At 57.8% G+C, this 13298-nt stretch overlaps 1 protein-coding gene across 1 annotated transcript; it reads left to right on the forward strand.

Moving 5' to 3' along the window:
- The first annotated feature begins 8004 nt into the window (after nucleotides 1-8004).
- Mucl3 (mucin like 3) lies at nucleotides 8005-11382 on the forward strand. Its single transcript, XM_060369980.1, has 3 exons — nucleotides 8005-8041; nucleotides 8179-9719; nucleotides 10295-11382. The coding sequence occupies exons 1-3, from the start codon at nucleotides 8005-8007 to the stop codon at nucleotides 10439-10441; spliced, it is 1725 nt and encodes a 574-aa protein (XP_060225963.1). The 3' UTR covers nucleotides 10442-11382.
- Nucleotides 11383-13298: the final 1916 nt, after the last annotated feature.

Here is a 13298-nt window from a genome sequence, read left to right on the forward strand (position 1 = left end):
TGTCTGGGCCCCACCTAAGCCTGGGTCCTCCAGTGGCTCTTGGAGGCTTAATGATTAACTGCTGGAAGGGCTCTGGAATGCGGGCCCCAGGGAGGGGCGGATGAGGCCTGGCTCCTCCCCCAGCCTCCGTGCCTTTCCAGGCCGCGAGGACCGTCCACCTTAGTTTCTGCTGTATGTGAGTGCTGTGCTGCACATGTGTGTGGACAGCACATGTGTGATGCTCACAGAGTCCAGAAGAGGGCATCGATCCCCCGGAACCAGAGCAACAGGAGGGTGTGAGCTACTGTGTGGGTGCTGGGAATCAAACCCGGGTCCTCTGGAAGAGTAACAGAGCTCTGAACCCCTAGGCTGTCTCTCCAGCCCCTAGGCCAGGCCTTTCACATGGGTGTTGCAGATGGAACACAGGTCCATATGCTTGGACCAATGGGCTTAGTAATAACTGTTTGGTTTTTTTAAGACAGGGTTTCTCTGTGTGGCCCTGGCTGTCCTGAACTCTCTCTGTAGACCAGGCTGGCCCCAAACTTACAGAGATTCTCTGTAAGTGTGGTGGTGGCCATGCCCATGGTAGGGAGATGCTGACCCAACTGATAACCTTTCATGTTATTGTGATAGCAGCTGCAGCCATGCTTGGCATCACAGGCGACGGGTCCCATTCCGAAACTCCGTCTGTGCCCTCTCTCTGTCTCATAGACCTGGCACCTAAGGTGATGGTGGCTATCTCTGCCAACCTGAGAAAGGGAAGGGGTAGTTCTCACTGGCCCAGCCAGCTCCAGCTGGTGTAAGAGACAAAAACGAGACAACAAAACAAAATGATGAGGCAGAGAAACAAACGGGAGTTGGGTCTGAGCTCAGCAGTAGACCCCGGCTTCAGTTCCCAGCACAAGGCAGGGGGCCACGGGACGAAGACTCACAGCCGGAAGATGCTCTTTCTGATGGCGGGACCATCCCTAACCTGTCATGGAGGGGGTCCGTTAGAACCCTCACCCCTTCCTGCCGCTCAAACCCCTCCTCCCCCAAATGTCACACAAGCTCTTTAACCCACGACACTTCCCCACTAAAAGCCCCTTTCCTTTGCCCGATGCTGGTCCCCAGGGTTCCCCCATCCAACTTTCTCCCTTCGAGGCAGGAGGGGATGTCCCACCTGCCCTGCGGTGTCCCTTGGGCCACTCCACAGGGGTGACGGCTTGTCACCTCCCTCCACTTGTCTCCCAGGTGGGCTTCACAGCTGAGTAGACCCTGAGCAAAGGCTGGTTTCTGCCTCCCCCAGGTACAGCTTCAGCAAGTCCGCCCCTGCAGCCAGGCTGGAAAAAACAAGATGGCGAGGCTGACCTCATGAGTTTTCATGGTGAGGTGTTTAGATACACAGAGGCGCTTGGCCTCCAGGAGTCCAGCAGACCCTGTGGCTGGCCCCTCTGCCCCCGGCTCAGACAGTCACCTCTCGAGACTGTGAGGTGCCATCTCAGAACAGGCATGGTGCGTTCTACCAGTAAGCGCCGCACTCAGGTGGCAGAGGCAGGGTTAGCCACCAGTTGGAGGCCAGCCTGGGATCCATAACGAGTTCCAGGTCGGCCAAGACAAGATACCGAGACCCTGCCTCCAAAATCAAAACAATTGAGCCAGGCATTAACCAGCTTGGAGCGCAGGACATCTTGTCTCAGAACAACAGAGAGAGAGAGATTAAGAGAGAATTAAGCCAAGCAAAGAAAACAAAAATTTAAAAAATAAATTACGGATGGGGCTGGAGAGGTTGAGGATGCTGGCTCCGCGCCCAGAGGACCAGGTTAATTCCCAGCACCCACACGAAGGCTCACAGCTGTTTGCGGCTCCAGTTCCAGGGGCTCCAACTCTATTCTGCCTCCGTGGGGGCTGCACAGAGGCGGTGCACAGACAGGCGGGCAGGCCAAACAGCCATAGACATTAGAATATACATGTTAAAAAAGGGAATGACGGTGAGTTATTTTTAAAAACTGAGAGGCTGCTGGCCTCCACCTATCCCAGGTTCCTCCTCTCCAGACGCCTGGGTCTTCCGAGAGTTGTGAGCCAAGTGGGAAGAGGGTGTTTGTGCACAAGTGCTGGTTGAGGCTTATTCTAACTCCTCACCCTTGACACTACTGACACCCAGGCTGGATGGTTCTTCATCCTGGAAGGCATTCCAAGCCATACAGACAGCCAGTAGCATCCCCGGCTGCCTCCTGTCACCACTCTGGGGCAAGAATGGCTCCTGGAGGAGCCCCAGGAAAGTCCTGTCTGCCTCAGTTTCCTCATGCCGCCGGCCATGCTGTGTGCTCCTCAGGCTACCCAGTTCTGAGCCACCAGTCTCTGACCCAGCCACGAGGGCTCATTAATCTCTCATTAGCTGAGCCATCGGGCACCTGGCCTCCTCTCCGCTTTCCTGATGCAGCCCTGCCTAGGGTGTAGGCCCTAATCACGTCAGACCAAGAGTACTCGTGAGTCTCCACGGCCACAGCCTCCCACCCTGGTCTCAGTTCTGTCCAAACCCTCTGCTACCCAGTTTCCTCAGGGAGCAACAGCCCTGCTCCCAACCCACCAGGAGATTCACATTCCTTAGGGTGCTGGGGGTTTGAGCTCACGGCAAGCGCTCTCCCCTGAGCCCCATCCCCAACACTGGCAAAGGACCGCTGATGGACTGTCCAAGACACTGGGGCTTCGGAGGTGATAGGGACGAAGACATCACCCTAGGTGCTCACAGTGTGGGAGGCCCTTAAGTAAAGCAGCTTTAGGGAGGGGTGGGCCCCCCCTTTCCCCAGGAGCCCCAGCGGAGCTGCTGTCTAAACTGATGCTTGCTTTAGGCCGGCATGGGTGAAGTCTCGGGGTGTGGGGTTCAAAGGGAATATGGAAGTGAGAATGGGCAGCAGAGCTTCTAGAAAATGGGGGTCCACATGCTATAGGGGGTCCACATTCTGTAGGGGTAGATGTAGCTTTGCCGAGGCAGCTGCTGGGCTGGGCTGGTAGGAGAGGGACAGGCAGGACAGACATCCCCGTAGGCCAGACCTGTGATGCCCCCCTGCCTGTCTTGTCCCTGCCGCTGCCTCAGCTGCCCCCGCAGTCAGTGCCATCATCTTACACACCTGAGCGCAGCTGCCTGTGTGCCACGTGAGGGCTGCCCCCTTCACTGCTCTTTCACCCGGTCTTGGGGACAGCTCCACCCTGGGCAGAGAGTGACCATGTGTGAGTAAGGGGTGTGGAGTGGCTGACGCCAGAGACACCGGAGGGTGAGTGTGCCTCCTCCCAGAGCGCAGACATGTCCCGTGCGCCGTCCAATCCTTCCAGAACATGGACATTGGCTCCGAGCCTGAGGGCCACCCAGGGCAAGCCCTTCCTTCTGCCGGGGCTGGGTCAGGAGGCCAGCTGGGTACCCACCCAAATCCCTTCCGTGCCCCCAGCTCCCACCCTTTGGTGGAACCCAGGTGCCTCGCTCCATGACACAGCTGCGGTCTCCCACTATCAGGGCACCCCCGACGGGTGGGGCAGCTCCATTTGCTTAGGGCTTAGTTCAGAGCAGCCCCAGCCCCCCATGACGTCAAACCTGACCCCTTATAAGACGCAGGGTCCCCGGCCAGCCACCCAGCTGTGACATGGCTCAGGTGACCAGTGGCCTCTGTCCCACTTTTGGCTTCCTCTGCTGCCTCCTCTTCCTTCCAGCTTCTTGGGAGGCAGGTAAGATGCCCAGAGAGGTAAAGGGGTCACCATTATGAGGGGCGGGGGTTCGAAATCACGAAGGGCTTCTTTCTCGGTATTGATGGGGCCGGTTGCCAGTCACAGGAGGGAGCGCAGGCCAGTGGCCTGGGTGTCCTGAAGGGTGGCCTAGTGCGTTCACGACATAAGGGAGGGGAATCTTGACTCTGCTGTCTCTTTTGACACGAGGTCTCGAGGGCTCCGCCTGCCCAGAGCCTCAAGCTTGCGTGAAGGCACTGTGTGGGCTTAGTTTTGGGGACGGGGAGGGAGCTGGCACACACAGGCCACTAACTACACGTAACTACGTGTAAGGAGCTCACCGATGCTCACCGAACTTCATCTCCTTAACGTCCGTCTTCCAGTGGAGGAGAAACTTGGGGAGCAAGGGAACCGCCCCAAATCACACGGCTGGAGGGGGCAAGCTTTGGGGGGCAGGAGCATGGGGTGGGCTCCAGAGAGCTCTGTGCAGACTGGACCTGGACTTGACTCAGCCACTTAGCTCACTGGCCGATGGTGAAGCAGGAAGGTGCTGCCAGCCAGTGCCAGCACCCGGGCACACTGCACTCTGCACCAGGCATGGCTCTGAGGGCTTTGTCCGTGTTTAGACACTTAACCCTCATGGCAGCTCAGTGAGGTTCTGTCCCCGTCTAAAAACACCCCAAGGCTTGGATAGGAGAAGTCCGCCTGGCATGACAGATGCCAGGGGTGGAGGCAGCATCGCTGAGTCGGTTCACGTAGGTAACAGACGGCACTGGGGCAGTGTGAGGGAGCAGAGATGCCAAATGAAGGGGCACACCGAGGGGGCCCAGGCATCTACAGGAGGGTCTTCATCGTGTAGACAAAAAGGCAGGGCACCCACATCTCCAACAGGTGTTAGAGGAATGTGGGGGCGGGGTGCTTCTGGATACTTCCGGGGGCAGAGCAAGCAGGAGATTCTCTGTGAGTTTGAGGCCAGCATGGTCTACAAAGTGAGTCCAGGACAGCCAAGGCTACACAGAGAAACCTTGTCTCCAAAAACAAAAACAAAACCAAACAAACAAAGGCTCCAGGGTCCCATGGAATGGCAGGGGCGGGAGCCGAGACTCAGCACCTCGGACAGCCTCTACAGGGTGCTCTGTAGGCGTCCTGAGCTGACATCCCTGCTCCTGCCCAGAGGGTCCTGCAACAGAGCACGGACGCTGGTCTCAGCTCCCCTGTTCCTGAGCTTCCCGCTTCCCTTCCTGTGTCAGCTAAGGTCCACCGGGGGTCAAGCTGCAGCACAGAACAAACCTACGAGGGGGGGCGGGGTACAGAGCTAAAGCAGGCTCGCTGTGGTCACCTGGACAGAGGCGGGGTACATCGGTCATGATGGGTGTGGTCAGGGAGCACCCTTGAGCTTGGTGAGGCAGGGTGCGGGGAGAGATGGAGGCACACAGAGATGGTGACAAGAGGGGTGGGATGGAGTCTGGGGTGTGGGCCAGGGCTGGGCACAGGGCTGTGAACAGCAGAGAGAAAAGGAGAGAGGAGGTCACCCGGGTGGGCGAGGCCCCCGGAACACGGCTCTGGTGTGGCTCAGCCCCTGTCCGCCCGACCTGGTGATGCCCAGACTCGGGCAGGTGTAGAACCCCAGCGCCTGCCCGAGGGGCAGCACACAGATTCAGCGTGGACAGGGCATGTTGGGACCGGGCTGGAGATGTGGCTGCAGTGGTAAGGTTCTTGCCAAGCACGCCCTGAATAACGTTCCCGGCTCCATGGGGGTGCACACCTGTAATCCTAACACCAGGGAGGTAGATGCAGGAGGATCAAATGTTCAAGGTCATCCTGGCCTACATAGCAATTTCAGGTCCAGCCTGGGCTACATGAGAACGTGCCTCAAAATAAGTAAATTAATTAATTAATTAACAATAAGGTAAAATGATAACTGACACCCACCCAGACTTGGTGGCCAGCCACCTTCCTTCTGCTTGCTCATCTTCGGAAGCCAGTTACTTGACACGGCAGATGTCGCTCCTGGCTCTTCCAACCTTTGGAAGCCACAAATACATTTGTTGTTGTTTTTCTTTTCTTTCTTTCTTTCTTTCTTTCTTTCTTTCTTTCTTTCTTTCTTTCTTTCTTTCTTTTTTATTGTAGAGACAGGGTTTCTTTGTGTAGCCCTGGCTGTCCTGGACTCACTTTGTAGACCAGGCTGGCCTTGAACTCACTGAGATCTGCCTGCCTCTGCTCCCTGAGTGCTGGGATCACAGGCTTGTTGTTTTTCTTACTGTGCACGGTAGAAAGCGGTGGGCATTCTAAAGTCTTTTCAACCATCTCAAACTGTTTCCTCTGACAGTCCAGTATTTGTGGTGTTGCCTGTCACAGGGAGGCTGCTATTCCGAGCTTCCAAGCATGGAGGTGGCCGCAGCGAGGACAAAGTTGATGCACAAAGCCTGCGCTGCAGCCTTGTCCCTCAATTCCGCAAGGCCAGTGGAAGCCTGCTCTCCGCCATGGCTGCTTGTTTGCTCCCTTGCCGTCTCTATCGGTCGCTTATCGTGTCTGGCACATGGAGCGTAGCGGAAACCTGGCCTTGCCAGCTAGACTCGCAGGTTTTTCCTCGCCTGGAAAATGTGCGGCGATAGCTCCCACGCCGTGGGCTTGTGAAAAGATAAAGTAAGCACACACGTGAGCAGTGTACTGCGGACGCCAGCTGCGCCCCTGCCCGGCCCGGAGACTGCCCCGCGCTCCGTACTGAGGTCTTAGCCAGTCCGGGGCTGGCAGCCCCCACCCTGCTTGCTCAGTGTCTCGAGATCACCCAGCCTCTCTGAACCCCGTTCCCTCGGGTGTAAAGCTGGGCGAACAGAAAATAGTTCCCACTCTCGAGAGGTTTGGGGGACAGGTGAATGAGGCTTATGGGAAATTCTCTTCAAAAGTTACGCTGCTATTGCAGCTGGAACTTTCTCCGTGACATTCCAGTGCCATATCTGGGGAAACGGGGAGACTGGCAGCTTCTAAGAGCCTGGTGAGGGCCGAAAGCTCAGTCGTGAAAGGCTGTCTCTGTGAAGAGATGGAGCGCCCGGCCTACTGCGTCAGCTTTCTGCAACCATCGCGGAGATTATTGACCCCTGACGACAGAAGTTTTGTCTTGGGTCATAGTTTTTGATGATCGCATCCGTGACATTTGGCGCTGGTGCCCTCCGTCTAGACAGGAGTGTCTGACAGGCTGAAGCCATTCACTGGTCAGCGGAGGAAGGAGCTGGCACTGTAATGGTCTCTTCAAGGGATGTGTTCCAGCATCCCAACCTCCACCCGTCTGTCACCTCCCATGCAGCCAACCTGATGGCTAAGCATTTGACTCCTGTGGGGCAGTCTGGATCTGCGCTCTGGCACCTGGAAATGGTGCTCCCCAGCACTGAGGGGAGAGTGCTGCTCAGGGCACAGGAGAGCGGAGACCGTGAGGCCTCCTCCTGCCAACTCGGGTCCCTCATGGGGCTTGGGCTTCTGTACTCTCTCACCCCCTTGCTGTCCGCTCTCCCCATGTCTCTCTCCAGGACTGAATTCCCAGCCCCCATTCTCATCAGTGGAAGGGGGACAGATCTGTTTCCCATGACAGGGAATGGGTCCAGAGGCTGGGTGCCACCTTGGGCCAACATGGCTGACAATCTCAGTTATGTCTCTTTCCTCCCTGCTCATCTCCTGGCTCTCCTTATTCTGGTCAGAATAGGAGACGCTTCCTCTGTCCCTATCCAGTTACTGTTTTCGTTGACTCAAGGCCCGTATCTGTCCGCTGATACGGGTATTTTCCTTCACACCCTGTCTCCAAATAGAACTACTCCCAGAATCCAGCTGCCTTGCTCACTGCTGCCAGTTCCCACAAGGACAGACCCCTTTCTGTAAAGAGAGCCATGCTCTTCTGTTCCCAGACAGAACAAGGGAGGGGACCCAGCAAGGGAAGATTACAGCGGCTGAGCTGCCATATCTCCCTCCCCCACTCAGAGCAACCTGCATCACCAGAATGGGGGTTTCCCGTCCTTCTCCCTCACCCTCTTCCATCTTACCCTCCTCTCACAAGCTTTCTGCCCAGGAAGTTCTGCCGGAAGTGCGTCTCGGTTTCTTATACTGTCACTTCTGGGACAGAAGTGGATGTTACAGAGAGACAAAGGTCTGGCATGGATTCTGTTCCCTCTCAGCTCTCCCGACCACACGGAGTTCTAGAACACCCAACAATAAAATACCAGTCTGCCCGGCTCTCAAAACCTCAGGGTTGGACAGATGAGCTGGGGAGTGGATGCTGGGAGACACACAGCGAAGGAAAGGCAGAAAGAGAGATGCTTTTGATTGACAGCGTGTCAGCCAATGGGAGGCCCAGAACTGTCCAAGCAGCACCCACAGGGTGCGTGGGAGAGACCATATTGACCAATGAGAGATGAGTCTAGATCTTAGCAACTTAGAGGAACCAGGAAGGATGCCGGAGCCCAAGAGAATGTGGGAAAGGAGAGAGGCTGCAGCCCTCTTGAGGTACAGTGTAAGCGAAAGTTCCACAGCTCGAGGTGAGAGTGGGGTTGCAGTGTGGAATTCCAGGGAGCCTTCCTGAGGGTTCCTACTGCAGAAGCAGGCCAGAAGGCGGGAGTTTCTCACCTCCCTCTCTCTCCCCAGGCGCTAACGCCTTCCCGGAGCTTCAGAAGACTGGCGAGCCTCCAGCAGCTGAGCCTTCACCTCCCCCTCCCCCGGGCCTTCCTCACAGAGCTCCTTCTGAGCACGCAGACCCGAACTCAGGACGACGGCCTCCGGACCTCCCGAAGCCTGCGGCAACCCAGAAGCCCAGAAAGCAGTGCAACGTCAGCCGCCTCGCCAAACCCGTCCACAGACCCGTGGACGACTCCAAAGCCACAGACTCCCAGGGCGCCACCGATGATCATGAAAAGCCTCCCTTCTTGGAAAAGAAGGTCAGCAGCCCCAAAGAAGACCCGATGGTCCGGAGCGGACGCTCAGCTGACGACCCCAAGTCCACCCACACGGAGAAAGGGTCAGGGGGAAAACGCCCGACCTCGGCGCCCCGGAGAACCACGGTGTGCAAATCCACCACAAGCAAAAGCAGGGTCACAAGGAACTCGGGGACGCCCGTGGGCCCTGTGAAGGTCAGCAGCCCGGCGAGCACGGCCTCGCACGAGCCCGCAACTCGTCCCCATGACTCAGAGCTCAGGAAAAGCCCTCCCTCCTCGGTAAAGTCCACAGAAGCGACCCCAGGAACCCCGGGAGCTGACGACCACAGGGCTCCATCGGCCTCAGACAAGCCTGTCCACACCACCACAGGACACGCCAAACGCAGCACGTCAGCCAGCAAGACGACCAATCCCCCAGTGACGTCAGCAGAGCATAAGGTAGATAACACGTCCACCAACGAGGAGGCCACAACATCCCTAACACCCACCAAGTATGAGAGAGAGACCGTGACGGCCACGCAGGCTCCGGTGGCGCTTACCGACCGTGAAAGCCAGAGCGAGGCCGCCAATGGGACCGCAAGAGCCCCAACAACACCGGCACAGCACAGGGGAGAAACCACATCAGCTACTGAGGACACCACGCATGCCCAAGTGATGCCCATAGAACATAGCACCACACCGGCCAGCGAAAACACAACACACGCCTCAGCGGAGTCTACAGACCACTCAGAAGAGGCCTCACCCACCACCCAGAAAGCCCCCAAAGTCTCAGAGAGTCCCACGGGATCCCTGGAGAAAACCGCACCAGCTGCCAAGACCATAAAAGCCACGGGAAGCCCAGCCAAGGCCACGGCAGACAAGGCCACGGTAGACAAAGCCACGGCTCCCCCTCCTCATTTCGAGACCACGCACCCAGGAGTCCTTGGCATTGTGACAACTAGGACGGACGTGGGTTTCCCCACCCCCTCGGAAGCCCCCCGACCCCGGCAGAGCACCCACAGCTCCCCCGCGGGCCCCCACGCTGCTGGGGAGAGGCAGGGGACCGATTCCTTCCCCGCGTGGGCCATAGTTATCGTGATCCTTCTGGCCGTGATCGTCCTTCTGGTCTCCCTGGGCCTGATCTTCTTGGTAAGGGCAACGGGGCGGGGAGGAGGCAGAGAGAGACTGAGAGGAGAGTGAGGTCAGGGTTAGAGACATAGTGGGCTCCGGGTGAAAGCGAGAAAGAGCAAAATCCATGAGACGGGGCGGCTGCGCTAGAAGGCTGGGGCTGGGGTGGGGGGCAGTGAGCGAGAAACTCGGGGAGTTGGTGAAAGTCGTGGGTATGAGGTGGAGATACAGGGGCAAGGTGGGCGGGGCGGGGCCGGCTCTATAGGGCAAGGTGGGCGGGGCCGGCTCTATAGGGCAAGGTGGGCGGGACCGGCTCTATAGGGCAAGGTGGGCGGGGCGGGGCCGGCTCTATAGGGCAAGGTGGGCGGGGCGGGGCCGGCTCTATAGGGCAAGGTGGGCGGGGCGGGGCCGGTTGTGGGTGGGACCCGGACTCCAGGTCTGGAACATGGACCAAGGCTTGGCTAGAATCTTGGACAAGGAGAAGGGCAGAGGCACAGGCCCAGGAGAACGCCCCGGGGGCGGGTGAGGAAATCAAAGAGCTGGCCTCTCCCCCTGCCCTCCCCCTCCCCCGTCTCCCCCTCCCCCTGTCTCCGCAGGTCTCCTGCGCCTCGCGCGCACGCCACGTGCTGAGCCGGAACTCCGAGGACTCCGACCCCGAGGACATTGGGGGCCACAACTCCTACCCCGTCTACCTGATGGAGCAGCAGAACTTGAGACCAAACCAGATCCCGACCCCTCCATGACCTTGAGACTGCACCCCAGCTCTTCCAGGCTTCGCCCCTTCCTGGAAGAGCTGGGCCCAGGACTCCAGCTTCGCGGACTCGGAGAGGGGAGCGAAACTGACAGATAGCGGCTGTAGACCCCATCGGCCGGGTCTTCACTGACATCTCGAAGAACAAGGTGGCGAGGGTGACAGAGTGACCCTCGGAGGAAAGAGAAGGAAGGACGCGCGGTGCGCGCGCTCCCCTCCAAAGCGGCGGGGCGGGGCCCGTGGGGACACCCGCCCCCGAGGTCCGAGGGGCGTGGCTAGGGAGGCCGAGGCCGCTCGGAAGACCCGGGGCGCTGCGGGAGTGGGGGCGCGCGCCCAGGCTAAAGAACTGATCTATAGCAATTCTGTCCACACCCACTTAAGACGCACACACCTCCGAATTCCCGAGATACCAGATCGTATCTTTTTCTTAATTAAAAAAGGGCCCAAGAATAAAGGAAGAAAAGAAGGATTTTCTTTTCTGTTCTCTCCATCACCACGGAGAGAGACACAGAGAGACACAGACAGACAGACAGACAGAGACCACAAAACTCCTTCACCCCACGGCTCCGCCTGCTTCCTCGGGATGTCAGTGGTGGGCTCCCGTTCGTGGTTGGGTGTGGGTTTGCCCGCAGTCTCGCCCACACAGCCTGCTCCCCAACCTTCCCTGCTGGGGTGCCCGCCCAGCAGCTGTATTCCTGCGTCCCTCGCCGAAGGCCGGTGCTGGCTTCACCTTGCAGCCCCTCTCCCCACTCTCCCACAACATGCTCACTTTCCTTTCTGCAGGCAGTTAATCTCAGTGTGCTCTGGGGATTTTTGTTTCCAGCTTATCCCGTGCCTCTTACCTGGCACTGACGGGCAGGTGAGCGGGTGCCCTCTGCTGGATTTCTCTAATAAAGCATAATGTAACGTGCGGACTGGAAGAACGGGCTCGTGTCCCTGGCTCGGTGGCCCTCTGGGTGACCCTGGGCAGGGGAGGTTGGAGGGCAGGACAGGCAGGAGTTCTTTGAAAGGGGCAGAGAGAGGAGACAGATTTCTATCTCTAAAATGTCTGTTTCTGGATTTAGGCAAAAGCTCATTTTAATCTAGTGTGGATTTATTTGCAGGTGACAAAACTAGGGGGGTGGGGAATTCAGGTTGGTAAAAGGTTCTGTTTCCTTTTTAGACTGTGTGTGCCTGTGTGTGTGTGTGCCTCTGTGTGTGTGTGTGTGTTTGCCTGCACATATGCAGTTGCTCACAGAGGCCAGAAGAGGGCATCAGATTCTCCTGGTGCTTATGAACTACCCAGTATGGGTGTTGTGAACCAAACTCCTGTCTCTGCAAAAACAGTGCATGCTCTTAACTGCTGGGCCGTCTCTCCAGCCCATGAGCCGCACTTTTAAACATCCATTATATATGGGCTGTTGATACAAAGACATGTAGGACAAGGTTCCCGCCTGAGACACGATGCAGGAACACTAGACTTCCTCAAGAGTCATCACAGGAAGTGCTGTGCATACAGGAAGTACTGTGTAAGCAGGAAGTGCTGTTCAGATTAAATAACCTGGATAATTAAACCGGCATTTATAAGCAGCCATGTCTCTCTGTTAAGATGCCCAAACTATGAGTTCCACAGAACTTTGCCCATCACCCACAGAGCCATGATGTCCACTGTCTCTGGAGAAAGGTGGCTGCCAAGGCAGTCCAACATACCATAGGCCTCCCCACCAGACCCCATCCTCAACCAGACAGCGGGGTCACAGGTCTTTAGGTGCCCCTTTTGTCTCTTTATTTCTGGATAGTGGGAGGTCTCTCGAGGTCAACCTTCCCCAGCCCTGAAGTGGATGGTCCTGAGTTATCTGGGTTGCTTCTGGCCCAAAGGTCTCTCTCGATAGCCCATGTGGGGGACAGGCTCTGCTGGGGGCAGAATGGAAGCTGGGGTTCAGAAAATAGGTACCTCAGAGGCCAGAGGGACCCCAGACTTAGGCCCCTGGTGAAGCCCCTGGCGGGCAGGGACTCCCAGAAGAAGAGGAGAAGGATGTGTGGTTGTCAGTTGTCTGGGCAGATGTGACTCAGCATAGCTGTCCACAATCACAAGGGCAGCAGCCACAACCTCTCCCCCTGGAGTCCAACCTTCCCACTGAGCCCTGCTACCCTGGGAGCTCCTGTCACTAATTACTGCCCTGAACTGCACAGGGAAGCCTCTTAATGAGCGCAGGGCTGGGCCCACAGGAAGCTCAGCCGTGTGCTGAGCAGGTCTGGAGGGGAAACACTCTCTCCATGTGTGCAGGTGTCCCTGTGCCTCCTGGAGGTCACCACAGGGCCCAGAGGGCTGGACCCAGAGGGCAGGTTCTCATTGACCTGGTGCTCTCTCTGCCCTGAGCCTCCTCCTGCTGGCTGGATCTTGGGCTTCTTTCTTCTCCCAGCATGAGATCTACTAGGTCAGTTTCTGCCCTAATCACTGATGGGGCAGCCTAGATTTCCCTCCCTAGGCCAAGCCAAATGCTCGAAAGCTACCATTGTCGACAGCGCTGTGCTTCTGCATATCCTGGCCAACCTCCCATCCCGCTAGGGACTCTTCCTCCCCTCAGCTCTGAACCGCCCAAGCCCCTGTGTCTACAGGGTCTTGGTGAAAATGCCCGTGGTCACCTTGTTTGCCGTCATGGTGTCCCTGCCTCCCACATGCCCTGTGATGACATCCGCACACGCCATGCCTTCCGCCATGCTGTGCAGCCACGCACGACGGCGTCCATCCCAACCACATCCTCCACCACGTCTGTGCACATGAGGGTCTCCAGCTCACCTCCGAGAAAGCCACGGAGTCCCCCAGCACTTCCCAGACCGTCACCTCCTCCTCTGCGGGACCCGTGTCC

The sequence above is a fragment of the Meriones unguiculatus genome, chromosome 16 (genome assembly GCF_030254825.1).
Source record: "Meriones unguiculatus strain TT.TT164.6M chromosome 16, Bangor_MerUng_6.1, whole genome shotgun sequence".
NCBI lineage: Eukaryota > Metazoa > Chordata > Mammalia > Rodentia > Muridae > Meriones > Meriones unguiculatus.